This window comes from Lactuca sativa, chromosome 5, assembly GCF_002870075.4.
Source record: "Lactuca sativa cultivar Salinas chromosome 5, Lsat_Salinas_v11, whole genome shotgun sequence".
NCBI lineage: Eukaryota > Viridiplantae > Streptophyta > Magnoliopsida > Asterales > Asteraceae > Lactuca > Lactuca sativa.
The window spans coordinates 263,741,859-263,756,836 of record NC_056627.2 but is presented as its reverse complement, the minus strand read 5'-3'; the positions used below and the strand labels follow the sequence as shown (position 1 = coordinate 263,756,836).

General features: G+C 41.3%; 1 protein-coding gene across 1 annotated transcript; it reads right to left on the bottom strand.

Moving 5' to 3' along the window:
- Nucleotides 1-11,925: 11,925 nt before the first annotated feature.
- LOC111877722 (uncharacterized) lies at nt 11,926-13,835 on the bottom strand. The gene is made up of 2 exons (XM_023874233.3): nt 13,054-13,835; nt 11,926-12,226 (listed from the first exon to the last, which is right to left on the bottom strand). The coding sequence occupies exons 1-2, from the start codon at nt 13,451-13,453 to the stop codon at nt 12,207-12,209; spliced, it is 420 nt and encodes a 139-aa protein (XP_023730001.2). The 5' UTR covers nt 13,454-13,835; the 3' UTR covers nt 11,926-12,206.
- Between the last annotated feature and the right edge of the window lie 1,143 nt (nt 13,836-14,978).

Genomic DNA, 14,978 nt, shown 5'->3' with positions numbered 1-14,978 from the left:
CCACGGTCCTCGCTAGTACCTGAAACACATACATAACAACTGTAAGCATAAATGCTTAGTGAGTTCTCCAATATACATCTTACGCACATATGCCTTTCCAGGCCCTGACCTTCCGGTCATCAACACCACGCCTTCCGGCCCATAACACGTTCGCCTTCCGGCCCATAACATATTGCCTTCCGGCCCACATAACATACATAGCACATATAACAAATATCTTACCACATATAGCATACATATCACATATCATATCTGACCTTCCGGTCATACAGTCAAACCCTTCCGGGTACAGTATAGTGAGAAGACTCACCTCGTGAATGCTGAAAGCTAGCAAATCCTGAAATCACTCGTGCACAATCCGACGAGCTACAACCTCCCTATAACATCACATATCTCATTAACACATGTATCTTCTAAGTGTGACTATCCCTAAGAAGTCAGACTTAGGTTAACTCTGGTCAACGATCAACTCGACCGGACTCGGCGAGTACCATGGCGACTCGGCGAGTCTAGACGTCCTCCAACTTTCTGAGATTCCTTATCTACTCGTCGAGTATCCTCCTCGACCCGACGAGTTACTCCTGGAAGAATTGCGGGGCCACCCCGACTCCACTCGTCGAGTCTGAAGAACAACTCGGCGAGTCCCAGTAAATCTTCAAGCTACTCGCCGAGTCTGAAGAACAACTCGGCGAGTCCATGCCATGCAGACGATCAACTGCTCCCTGAATTACGTATGGTCCCGAGATATACAATCATGGGACTTTCTGGACTTCTAAACACCTTATTACTGGGGTATAAACGTCTGGGTAATAACATAATAACCCATCCAATCACTAAATGGGTTTCAAAAACCCTAGATTCGCATACACATCAAAATAACAGAAAGGAATCCGAAATATTACCTGGAATATGCCCTCTCTGCGTCTCCAAACCGCAGAACTCGAATCCCTTGCTGTTCCTTTAGCCAAAACCCTTCTCCTCCTTGCCCAACAATTTCTTCAAGCCCTAATATCCTCCAATCTTGCTCTAGATGCACACAATCGATTTAGGGTTCTTCTCAGAAGGCTAAAACGAACAATGACGGCCAATGAGTCCTTTTTATACGTCCCAAACCTGAACGGTTAGGGTTTCCGCTAAACAGCGTCGACTCGCCGAGTCCATATCTGGACTCGTCGAGTCCAGTCGCGAACCCGCGACCAAGTCTGCGATCCTACTCGGCGAGTCTAGGCTCCAACTCGCCGAGTCCTCTCTTAAATTACCCCAAAAACATAATTTAATAATACCTGAGATTTCGGGCTGTTACAACTCTCCCCCACTAGGTTTAGACTTCGCCCTTGAAGTCTCACTCTGCAAATAGCTCCGGATGCTGCTCCCGCATCTCACGTTCCGGTTCCCAAGTCATTTCCGATCCCTTACGGTGTTGCCATTGAACCAACACCAGAGGTACCTCCTTGTTCCTCAGAACCTTGATCTTCCGATCTCTGATAGCCACTGGTCTCTCCGCGTAATTCAGGCTCGCATCCACCTGAATATCCTACAATGGAACCACCGCCGACTCATCGGCTATGCACTTCCTCAACTGCGACACATGAAAAGTGTCGTGGATCTGACCCAACTCCGCTGGCAACTCCAACCGATAGGCTACCCGGCCTATCCTTGCAATCACACAAAATGGCCCAATATACCGGGGCCCCAATTTGCCCCTCTTCCTGAATCGAATCACTCCTTTCCAAGGAGAAACCTTCAGGAGAACGAAGTCGCCGACCTGAAATTCAAGCTCGGATCGGCGCCTGTCTGCATAACTCTTCTGTCGGCTTTGGGCAGTCAATAACGTTTGTCTCACTTGCTGAATCTGCTCTGTCGTCTGAAGCACGATCTCCGTGCTGCCCATCACTCTCTGTCCCACCTCTCCCCAGCAAATGGGGGTCCGACACCTCCTACCATACAACAGCTCAAAAGGTGGCATACCAATGCTCGAATGATGGCTGTTGTTGTAGGAAAACTCTGCTAAGGGTAAATATGCATCCCAGCTACCCCCGAAGTCTAACACACACGCTCGAAGCATGTCCTCCAGCGTCTGAATCGTCCGCTCGCTCTGACCGTCTGTCTGGGGATGGTATGCGGTACTAAAATGCAATTTAGTACCCAGCTCCTCATGGAATTTCTTCCAGAATCTGGAAGTGAAGCGCACATCACGGTCTGAAACAATCGAGATCGGCACCCCGTGCCGAGATACCACCTCTCTCACATATATCTCTGCCAACTTCTCCGCTGAAGAACTCTCACTGATGGCAAGGAAGTGTGCACTCTTCGTCAACCTATCCACAATCACCCAAATTGCGTCAACTCCCCTAGCAGTCCTCGGCAATTTGGTGATGAAATCCATAGTGATCTGTTCCCACTTCCACTCGGGGATCTCCAATGGCTGCAACTTGCCATGCGGTCTCTGGTGCTCGGCCTTAACCCTACGGCAGGTCAAGCACCTCTCAACGAACCATGCCACGTCCCTCTTCATACAGGGCCACCAATACTCCTTCCTCAAATCCAAATACATCTTTGTAGCACCGGGGTGGATCGAGAATTTCGATCTATGAGCCTCTTCCATCAAAGTAATACGCGTACCGCCCACGAACGGTACCCAGATCCGACCCTGAAACATCATAAGCCCTCGACTATCCTTAACAAACTCTGAAATTAACCCCACAACCCGCTCTTTCTTCTGCATTTCTGGTCGCCCAGCCTCTGCCTGTGCCCCACGAATAGCGCCCAATACTGGAGTCATCACAGTCAGTCTCAAGCATACATCTCGCAATGGAGTACTCTCCGCCCTGCGGCTCAACGCGTCGGCTACCACATTAGCCTTGCCTGGGTGGTACAGGATCTCACAATCATAATCCTTGACCACATCCAACCACCTCCTCTGACGCATATTTAGGTTGGGCTGATCCATTAAATACTTCAAGCTCTTATGGTCCGTATATATCGTACATCGAACCCCATACAAGTAGTGACGCCAAATCTTGAGAGCGAACACTACTGCTCTCAACTCTAAATCATGCGTAGGGTATCTCGCCTCATGAGGCTTCAGCTGCCTCGATGCATAAGTTATCACATGACCCCTCTGCATCAACACTGCACCCAATCCCGAAATCGATGCGTCGCAATATACCACAAAATCTTCCATCCCTTCTGGGAGAGTTAATACCGGGGCTTCGCACAACCTCTGGCGAAGTGTCTCAAAGGAGGTCTGCTGCTCGGGCCCCCATGAGAATGCAACACCCTTCCGGGTCAATCTGGTGAGCGGCACTGCGATCTTGGAGAAATCCTTAATGAATCTCCGATAATACCCTGCCAACCCAAGGAAACTCCTGATCTCAGAGGGTGACTTCGGCACCTCCCAACTCATCACCGCCTCAACCTTGGCCGGATCGACCAATATCCCTTTCTGATTGACAACATGTCCTAGAAATTGGACCTCCCGCAGCCAGAAGTCACATTTGGAGAACTTTGCATAAAGCTTCTCCGACCTCAACACCTCGAGGACCTCCCTCAAATGCTCCTCATGCTGCTCTCTAGATCTAGAATACACCAGAATGTCGTCGATAAATACAATCACTGACCGATCCAACATCGGCCTGCATACCCTGTTCATGAGATCCATGAACACAGCTGGGGCATTGGTGAGTCCAAAAGGCATCACCACAAACTCATAATGCCCATATCGCGTCCTAAACGCTGTCTTCTGGACGTCCTCATCCTGTACTCTCACCTGATGGTACCCTGACCTCAGATCGATCTTGGAAAACCAAGATGCTCCCTGCAACTGATCGAATAAGTCATCGATCCTCGGTAACTGGTAACGGTTCTTGACCGTCAACTTGTTCAACTCCCGGTAATCAATGCACATCTGGTGTGAACCATCCTTCTTCTTGACGAATAGAATAGGAGCTCCCCACGGCGAGCTGCTCGGCCGAATGAATCCCTTCCCCAGCAACTCCTGGAGCTGCGAGGACAACTCTTGCATCTCTGGAGGTGCAAGACGATAAGGTACCTTAGCAATAGGCGCGGCCCCCGGAACCAGATCGATACCAAACTCTACTTGCCTCACAGGAGGTACTCCCGGCAGCTCCTCGGGGAAAACATCTGGAAACTCGCGCACGACAGGGACCTCCTCAACTGATTTTGGTCTCTCGGAAAGCTCCCGCGTATCCATAACATACGCCACAAAACCCTTACAGCCCTGCTGTAGACACTGCCTCGCCCTAGCAGCCGAACAAAAAGCTGATCCTGAACGGGTACCCTCGCCGTACACCGAAAGGACTCCCCCACTATGGTCTCGTATAGTCACCAACTGACGCTCACAGTCGATGACAGCGCCGAATCGGCTCAACCAGTCCATGCCCACGATGACACAGACGTCACCCATCGCAATAGGAATCAGGTCAATCGGAAACCCAACCCCGAAAATCTCTAGCACACATCCCCGAAGAACCTCCGTGGCATAAATCGATTTCTCGTCAGCTATAGAAACTCTCAAGGGTCGACTCAAGGACTCACGATTCATGCTGATATGTTGACTAAAGGCTAAAGATACAAAGGACCTACTCGCACCTGAGTCAAATAACACTAAGGCAGGCACAGAGTTCACAAGAAACGTACCTACGCATATAATAACATAAGCATAACATCTTGACATTAAAAATAAATACATGAGTTACAACATACCTGCCACAACATCGGGCGCAGCGCGGACCTCCTCCGCAGTCAGCTGAAAGGCTCTCCCACGAGCCCTCGGGGCCTCGACCTTCACCGGTCGAGTCTCAGTAGTCCTGGCAGTAGGTGCGGATCCCTGACGAAGCTGAGGGCACTCGGCCTTCCGATGGCCGGTCTGGTTGCAATGAAAGCAAACCGTAAATCCCTTGGGACACTCCCTAGCAATGTGCCCCTCCTTGCCACACTTGTAGCAAGCACCGGCTCGACACGCCCCATCGTGACCCTTGCCGCACTTTCCGCAAGTGCGGCTCTTCGAACCTCCCGTCCTCGAATCGGCGGACTTGATCCGCTTGGCTGCCGGCTGAGACTGAGCCGGCCGCCGGTCTGCCTGCTGAGACTCGGCCTCCTCCCTAGCCTGAGTCTCTAACTCGATCTCACGCTTCCTGGCATTCGCCTGAAGCTCAGTAAAAGTATGGTAAGTGGAGTTTGACACAAACTCCCGGATCTCCCTCCTCAGAACACCCAAGTACCGGCTCATCCGAGCCTGCTCTGTGGCCACCAGCTCGGGGCAAAACATCGCCCTCTCATGAAACTTCCGCGTGATCGCCGCCACCGAGTCAGTACCCTGCTTGAGGGTTAAGAACTCCTGAACCAATCGTTCCCGCTCCACCGGGGGAACGTACTCATCCCTGAACATGGTAGTGAACCCCTCCCATGTCACCGCTGTAGTCTCTGCCAAGGTGAAGTTCGCCGTCACGAACTTCCACCAGTCCTTCGCTCCCAGGCGGAGCTGGTTCAAAGCGAACCGTACCCTCAGGTGCTCTGGGCATGAACACGTGTAGAAGCACCCCTCTATTTCCGCGATCCACCTCATCGCAGCAATCGGATCCTGCGTCCCATCGAACTCCGGTGGCTTCGTGTTACTGAACTCTCGGAACAGCAACGAGTCACCTCCCTGTGGTCTAGCAGCGGCCACAGCTGCGCTAGCTGCAGCGGTTGCAGCCTCAGTCAACGCGGCGTACCGCTCATCGAATGTCTCCAACAGGGTGGTCTTAATAGACCCAAACATCTCCGGGATTTCAGCCCGGATCGCCGCCGCTACTTCCTCATGAATCATCTGACGAATCTCCTCGTCACTCACACCGCTCGAACTCGCTCCGTGGCGTGGTCTAACCATGATGTCTCTGAAATACAACATAAACTATCAGAGACTCCAGCGAGTGTAATCGCACTCGATAACGCAACCCTACTCAGTCTCCGATATCCAGGGATTCTTGCTTGGGCCTCCCACTGACCCGGTGTCCTCGGTAGTACGGGCCCAATACTACCAACCACACCGCATCAGCGTTCATCCCAAGTCTTCCTCCCCAAACTCCGGATAGTGAGTACTCTACTTCTGATATGTACTATCTACCCGCATACTAGCAAAACATCTCATATAGGCAACTTCCCTAGACTAAGGCATCACAAATCAGGCCACTCTAGTCCTATCATAAATACCTAGTCTTCTAGCATGCATAACAATTCATATCATATAATATTGTAAGGTATTTTGGGGATCTTTACCGTTCGGGCGCTGACTGATCGTACACACTGCTTCTTTCTTGCTTACCACAAAACCATTTGCAAAAGTTTATGCCTTTATTTAAAAAGTTTCCTCAAATCCTCGGTTTGAGTTCAGTTACCCCCGAAGGTGCACCCGAATCCCTCAAACCAAGGCTCTGATACCAATTGTAACAACGCAAATTTTCAAACAAATTTTTCATTTTTAAAATATAATTATTTCCATTCAAAACAAGGCATAAATAGTTTAAGTATTCTGTCAAATACAATTATTTGAAATCCCAAGATCATAAAAGTATTCTTCAGTGTGTATCGATCACGCCGGCGCCTTCCCACGGTCCTCACTAGTACCTGAAACACATACATAACAACTGTAAGCATAAATGCTTAGTGAGTTCCCCAATATACATCTTACGCACATACGCCTTTCCAGGCCCTGACCTTCCGGTCATCAACACCACGCCTTCCGGCCCATAACACGTTCGCCTTCCGGCCCATAACATATTGCCTTCCGGCCCACATAACATACATAGCACATATAAAAAATATCTTACCACATATAGCATACATATCAAATATCATATCTGACCTTCCGGTCATACAGTCAAACCCTTCCGGGTACAATATAGTGAGAAGACTCACCTCGTGAATGCTGAAAGCTAGCAAATCCTGAAATCACTCGTGCACAATCCGACGAGCTACAACCTCCCTATAACATCACATATCTCATTAACACATGTATCTTCTAAGTGTGACTATCCCTAAGAAGTCAGACTTAGGTTAACTCTGGTCAACGATCAACTCGACCGGACTCGACGAGTACCATGGCGACTCGGCGAGTCTAGACGTCCTCCAACTTTCTGAGATTCCTTATCTACTCGTCGAGTATCCTCCTCGACCCGACGAGTTACTCCTGGAAGAATCGCGGGGCCACCCCGACTCCACTCGCCGAGTCTGAAGAACAACTCGGCGAGTCCCAGTAAATCTTCAAGCTACTCGCCGAGTCTGAAGAACAACTCAGCGAGTCCATGCCATGCAGACGATCAACTGCTCCTTGAATTACGTATGGTCCCGAGATATACAATCATGGGACTTTCTGGACTTCTAAACACCTTATTACTGGGGTATAAACGTCTGGGTAATAACATAATAACCCATCCAATCACTAAATGGGTTTCAAAAACCCTAGATTAGCATACACATCAAAATAACAGAAAGGAATCCGAAATATTACCTGGAATATGCCCTCTCTGCGTCTCCAAACCGCAGAACTCGAATCCCTTGCTGTTCCTTTAGCCAAAACCCTTCTCCTCCTTGCCCAACAATTTCTTCAAGCCCTAATATCCTCCAATCTTGCTCTAGATGCACACAATCGATTTAGGGTTCTTCTCAGAAGGCTAAAACGAACAATGACGGCCAATGAGTCCTTTTTATACGTCCCAAACCTGAACGGTTAGGGTTTCCGCTAAACAGCGTCGACTCGCCGAGTCCATATCTGGACTCGTCGAGTCCAGTCGCGAACCCGCGACCAAGTCTGCGATCCTACTCGGCGAGTCTAGGCTCCAACTCGCCGAGTCCTCTCTTAAATTACCCCAAAAACATAATTTAATAATACCTGAGATTTCGGGCTGTTACACACTATCAAACTAATACCCTCTACCTTGAATCGACGGCCTCTTCGACCAACTACAAGGCAAAAGTTTCTTCTCAAATATCAACCTAAGATCAGGATACGATCAACTACGAGTCGAGGAGGAAGGTATTCCTAAGACCGCATTCAGAACTCGCTATGGTCACTATGAATTTTTAGTAATGCCCTTCGGATTAACAAATGCACCCGTAGTGTTCATGGACCTGATGAACCGTGTGTGTCAACCTTACTTAGACAAATTCATAATAGTTTTCATCGACGACATACTAGTCTACTCCCGAAGTAAGGAAAAACACAACCAACACATACGACAAGTATTAGAAACATTAAAGGTGGATTTCCTAAGTCACGTGGTCAGCGAGGAAGGAATACATGTAGATCCTTCCAAAATCAAGACAATTAAAAACTGGGCGACACTAAGAACTCCAACTGAAATTTGTCAATTCTTAGGCCTCGTTGTCTACTACAAAAGGTTCATTCAAAACTTCTCTAAGACTGCAAAGCCACTCACCACCTTGACTCAGAAGGGTGTAACCTTCAACCGGGAGGAGAAACAAGAAACTGATTTCCAAACATCAAAGCAAGCCTTATGCAGCGCCCCGATCTTGTCCCTCCCAGAAAGGACGAAGGATTTTGTAGTTTACTGTGATGTGTCCAAGCTAGGGCTAGGCTACGTTATTATGCAACAAGGAAATGTCATATCCTATGCCTCGAGACAAATTAAGAACCACGAGGTCAACTATACCACGCATGACCTAGAACTGGGAGCAATAGTTTTTGCTCTGAAGATCTGGAGGCACTATTTTTATGGTACGAAGTGCACAGTCTTCATAGATCATAAGAGGCTCCAGTACATCTTCGATAAAAAAGAACTCAACATGAGGCAACGACGATGGGTAGAACTACTCAATGATTACAAATGCGAGAGTTACTATCATCCAGGAAAAGCCAATGTAGTAGCAGATGCCCTTAGTCGAAAAGAGTACTCAGGCCGCCGAGTAAAGTATTTAACTATGACCTTCCATTCACACCTTTCCACACAGATCAAATAGGCTCAGCTGGGAGCCTTGAAACCCGAGAATATGGCAAGTGAAGCCTTAAGAGGAATGGATAAAAACCTGGAAGTTAAGGGTGGCAGAGTTCGTTATCTCATGAATCGAATTTGGACACTGAATTTCGGTGGGTATAGAGACGTTGTCATGAACGAAGCACAAAAGACTCGATACTCCATTCATCCCGGTTCAGACAAGATGTACCTGGACCTCAAGAAACTTTATTAGTGGCCAAACATGAATGCTGAAATTGCTGCATATGTGGGCAAGTGTCTGACTTGCGCCAAAGTCAAGGTAGAATACCAGAAGCCTTCAGGTTTACTACAACAACTAGAAATACCTGAATGGAAGTAGGATCGGATAACTATGGATTTCATAACCAAGTTGACCAAGACCACGGGTGGTCATGACACCATTTGGGTAATCGTCGACAGATTAACCAAATTTACGCACTTCTTGCCAATAAAAGAAACCGACAAGATGGAGAAGTTAACCAGGACGTACATTAAAGAGATATTACGATTGCATGGTGTGCCAATATCCATTATTTCCAATAGAGATAGTAGATTTACCTCCCGGTTTTGGCAATCACTGCAAAAGTCCTTGGGAACCAAACTCGACATAAGTACGGCGTACCATCCCCAGACTGATGGGAAAAGCGAGAGAACCATTCAGAAGTAGGGAGACATGTTGAGAGCTTGTGTGATAAATTTTAGTAAAGCTTGGGATGCTCATTTACCGCTCTAATTACGACATCATTTTTCACCGACTTGTGGTTCGGTTTGAGTGTTTGCTTGCCATTTACCGCTCTAATTACGACATCGTTTTAGACAGTGTATTTATGTATAGCCCAATTTTTATTTTGTATAGATAGGTCCAATATTAATACTTGTATGTATTTATGTAGGCTCTCCTTTGAATGAACGAGATATGAAAAATATTCCATATTCTCTATGGTGACAAAAATTTTATTTTCCCATTATCTTATTTCAATGATACTAAGATAAACTTTTTAAGTTGTAAAAATATTGTATTGGTTGCCAGTCTTATTCAAAGTGAGATTGAGATGTATCTCTTTATTAATTTAATTTGGGATAGTGGAAGTATAAGAAGATATTTGTTTTGATAAACAACCTGAACTTGTTAGAAATAGGGGATGAATAGATTGTTTGGATTCTCTAAAAGTCGTGATTAACTATCAAAATGAAGTATTTCGATGGTACAGATCGAACACTTAGTTGGATGAAATTCAGAGATTACGAAATCAGAGAATGTATGTGAAATGCTCTTGAAAAGAGTATTCCAAAAAATGACCAAAATACAACTATATGATTCCCGTCTGAGAACTATCACAAGACAGTTGCAAACTGTCAAAAAAACTATCAAACCTGTTATAAAAACGGATATTAGGGAAAAGGGTCAAAATGAGTCCATTTTCTAAAAATCGGTTTTTTGATGCATTTTTTAATATCGCAACATAATCCCGGTCAGGGGCTCTCCGCCAAGGGTTTCCGCCCCTTGGAGCCCGCTCCTAGGGCGTTGCCATCGGACCCTCGTTCGTTTACGGTCTTCGCCCCTAATAACATTGTATTTTAAATCTTGAAAACTTGAACAAGTGTGCACTCATGCACCATCCTAACTTGTTCAATATTTAACAAGATTACTTTTGATTAATAAATCTAATCCTATTATACTTAAATAATATTTATGATATTAAATCATCAACAAAACTTTGGATAATGCGCAATACTTTAGTTAATTATCAATTACATACCCTATCCAACGATAATCAAAATTTCTAGCATGAATTGTAAATAATGCTTGGGGTAATCGCCTTCTTTGTCAAATTACTATGTCTATTTTTATTTTTACTTTGTCGAAATTTAGTCATCAATATATTTAAAATAGAAATAAATAGTAAAGAATTTTATCAGAATGTATAATTATAACCAATAACCTAAACGATTATTTTAAACGAGAAAAAATACTTGATAATTCCATAGATTGCTCCTCCTACAATCTTCCAGTTAAGCAAAAGGAACAATCCCCCAAAACCATGAATGACGATATTTTTTTAGTGTTATCAATATTAAGATATGAACAAGATCCAAGTTTCATTGCCCCATTTTCGTGTGTGTGCATATATATATATATATATATATATATATATATATATATATATATATATATATATATATATATATATATATATATATATATATATATATATATATATATATATATATATATATATATATATATATATATATATATATATATATATATATATATATATATATATATATATATATATATATATATATATATATATATATATATATATAACTCTTCCGTGATACTTATATTTTGGTATATTATACTCACACGAAGGACTTATAATGACTGCTAAGTTAATCATTAAATATAGATAAGTAGATAAAGTAAATAAAAAAAAAAAAAAAAAAAAAAAAAAAAAAAAAAAAGTTTAGTGGATTTTTAGTCAAACCGCCTAGGTGAAAGAAGAGAAGAGAAGTGAATTTATAATAAGTATATGGGAAGACATCTAAGCTTTATGGAACCAAGCCTTTTTGCAAACCGAAAGGCATTGTGGATGATTTTGTTGTAAGAATTTTTGCGTGTGTATGTGTGTAAATGAAGGTCGCATCTTATTTAAAAAAAAAGAATGAGGTTACTTTTATTTTCCTAAAAAAAGAACATCGCATTTGTTTGGATATTAGATCGTCGCTGGAGCCAACATAAAATTACCGTCTTGCCTAGGACCTTAGTTAGGGAGGCTAGATTATATGTCGTTTTTATTTGAAGAATTAAAAATATATTCATAGGTTGTAGTGCGGATATAATATATAAAGCATATAATTTAAACTAACTAATATAAAAGAGACAAATTTTGTGCAATATGTACGTAAAGTGTACGTGAACTGTGACTTTAATGACTACTGATTAGTTTTTATATAATAATTAATTCCGGTAATATTAAAGATTGAGATACAAAAGGGATGGGAATCCTTAACTGCAAATATTTGTACAGAAAACAAGAAACAGTTAAATGACTTCTCTACACACATCAATATCTTAAACCTAATACTTTCTCCAAATAGTAATTAGCTTGGAAAATACCAAATTAAAAATGAAATAAAAAAAAAAAAAAAAAAAACCTTCACCCTCAATAATAACCTACTTCATTCCTTAATTTCTTCTTGGTTAATTCACTTGTATCGATTGCTTCCTGAAAACGAAAGTAGTGAATATCAATGATTTTATCCATGATCAAATTATACTTGATGAAGCTCATAATATGTAACGGTAATGCAAAAAACATGTACACTTTAATGCTATAACTATTGAGTAGGGTACATAACGACACTCAGTAGCGGATACAGGAGGTTTTACTGGTGCATACACCCCCCTTACCATGCTTTTTTACCTAATTTTATATAGAAAAGTTATGATTATTATTGATTTTCAGTTAATGGCCCCCATAATAATAGTAGTTTTTACATTATGCACCCTTTACAATCATCTCTAGATCCGCCACTGACGACACTTCAATTCACTTATCGTGTATTTTCTACTTAACAATGTCACAAAATATATACAAGATAATAGAGTTGAGTTGTCATAGACCCTACTTAACAATGGCTTCAAAAAACAGACATTTCATAAAAGTAATATTTTATGAAATCCAATCTTTTCTAAAGGTATTGACGATTAAATCTTTTCTAAAGGCATTCTACATGTTAGCATGGTTAATTACTACTTAAATATCAAATAAACATCAAAAACACTATTGTTTAGTAAAAAATGCAAATTTTGAAATATTATGGAAACATAATTAATGTAAAAGAAATTTGGGTTGGAGCTAGATTGTCTGCCTGACATGCACGCCCATATCCAAATAGGGGGGCAGTACAGTTTTTTTAGTAAAAAATAATTGAATTGTTTTATTTGAAATGTTTGAATCCCGCCATGGAAACAAACTCCAGTATAACTCGATCGTTTTTTACAAAAAATAAATCAAATAAGATAGTTGAAAAAGCATGCATATATACGAACCTGTGTACTTTGGACTGTAAAAGGTAGGCTTGATCTTTGCTTCATCAATGGTCTCTAATCCTCCAAGATTCTTATGATCAGTTGTTTTCCCATTTTGAGTTTTTCGAAGTCCAAACTTCTCTCTCCACCATCCTGTTGAGTTCTTATGGTGGATGAAGACGCCATCACCACCACCATTATCATCATCATCATGACCTGCAAGAAGCTCATCTCTGAGTGTAAGCCCCTGCTTCTCCTTCAATGGCGGAAGCTTGCCTTTGAAGAAAACACCATCTGCAGAGTTTGAAGAGAAAGAAGGAACGGAAAACTCGAAATCAGAAGAGACTGGAGCTTCTGTGTAACTGTTTTCATGGTGGTTTGATTCAACGAAATCGTTTGAGAAGGAGATTCTTGGGCCCATGTAGCCTCCTTGTTTTTTCGTTGTTTATCTGCTGCATGTTTAAGCATGCCATTAATGACACTCACCAAAATGCAATGGCTTTCTTGTTTGAAGTGGGTAGTGGTTGTATTGTTGGCCTGCTATTTATACACAACTGCTTTTCTTTACTTTCTTTTTTTCGTTATTTTATTAAAAACATCATTTTTTTTTTATCGGATTTAAGTATGCAGTGACAAACGGGATGGATTGAGGTAATATTTGACTATTTGTATTGCTCAAATTAAAAACGTTAATAAACAATTGAGTATTATACTAAGGAGTAAGTGTTTGCACATGTCAAAACGAGTCGCGCTAATAAGGGGGGTGGAAAGATCAAAAAACACTTTTTATAGTTCAAAGATCAAAAACGAGTCGCGCTAATTTGTGCACTAGCAAAGCAACTCTTTTTATGTGTCACAACGGATTATGTGGGACATTATTGACCCGAACCATTTTTGTCCAAAAACTTTTGTAGATATAATTTTTTTTCTTAAATACATGTACCAAAATTTATTATAATATTAGTATATTACCTGCCAAGTATGTAGTACCATTCATGTTATTACTGATGATAATGAGTGTTAATGATTACCAAACTTATAAATAATGTAGTAATTTTTTAATTTGATTTTTAACATATTAGTTGGTTTTTATTCTATACAAATTTGATGATGTTAATATACATATCTTACTTTATTGAACTTTTTTTTTAAAGTTAACCTAACGTAAGGAAATATCTCCTTTTATATATATATATATATATATATATATATATATATATATATATATAATATATATATATATATATATATATATATATATATCTTAAAATATAAATGACATCTATTGTACGGACATATGTGAATACTATTATTATATAAGAATCACTAAAAAAATAAATTGTTCGACAATATAAATACGATTAACCTTACACAACTATCGTCATTATCATGAATTTTTGTTAATTTTTATTTATTTTTGTTTTTAATCATCGTTTTTTTATTTATTTTCATTCTTACAGAATTACGATTATCAATATCATATTCTGACAGCAGAGAATCATAAAAAAAGTCTAATACTTTTATTAACAATTCAATTACTGAAAATGTGTAATAATAACAATAGCTATGTGAAGTTGAACATATTCACATTAACAAACAATATATTTTCTTAGTTATTTACAAAGAATAACAAATTTTCATACTCAAAATAATAGATTTTCATCCACATTTAATATATATATATATATATATATATATATATATATTATATATATATATATATATATATATATATATATATATATATATCGTATAACATAAATATGAAGAACTTATGCAATCTTTGTCTACAAATTATAATTTAAAAACACATGAACTAATTCTTATAAAAGTAATTAACATATAGACTATAGAAAAATAATTTATTAAGGACTTAATGAAATTATTTGTTACATGTGTAGGAAAAAAAAAAATTACAAGATTTAGTATCACCGACGTGCATGGGT

What these genes read in the sequence shown, in the direction of transcription:
- LOC111877722 (XM_023874233.3), bottom strand. Translation starts at nt 13,453, where the DNA reads ATGGGCCCAAGAATCTCCTTCTCAAACGATTTCGTTGAATCAAACCAC. An exon ending in TTACAGTCCAAAGTACACAG is followed by an intron (nt 12,227 to 13,053) that starts GTTCGTATATAT and finishes TTTCGTTTTCAG; the next exon opens with GAAGCAATCGATACAAGTGA.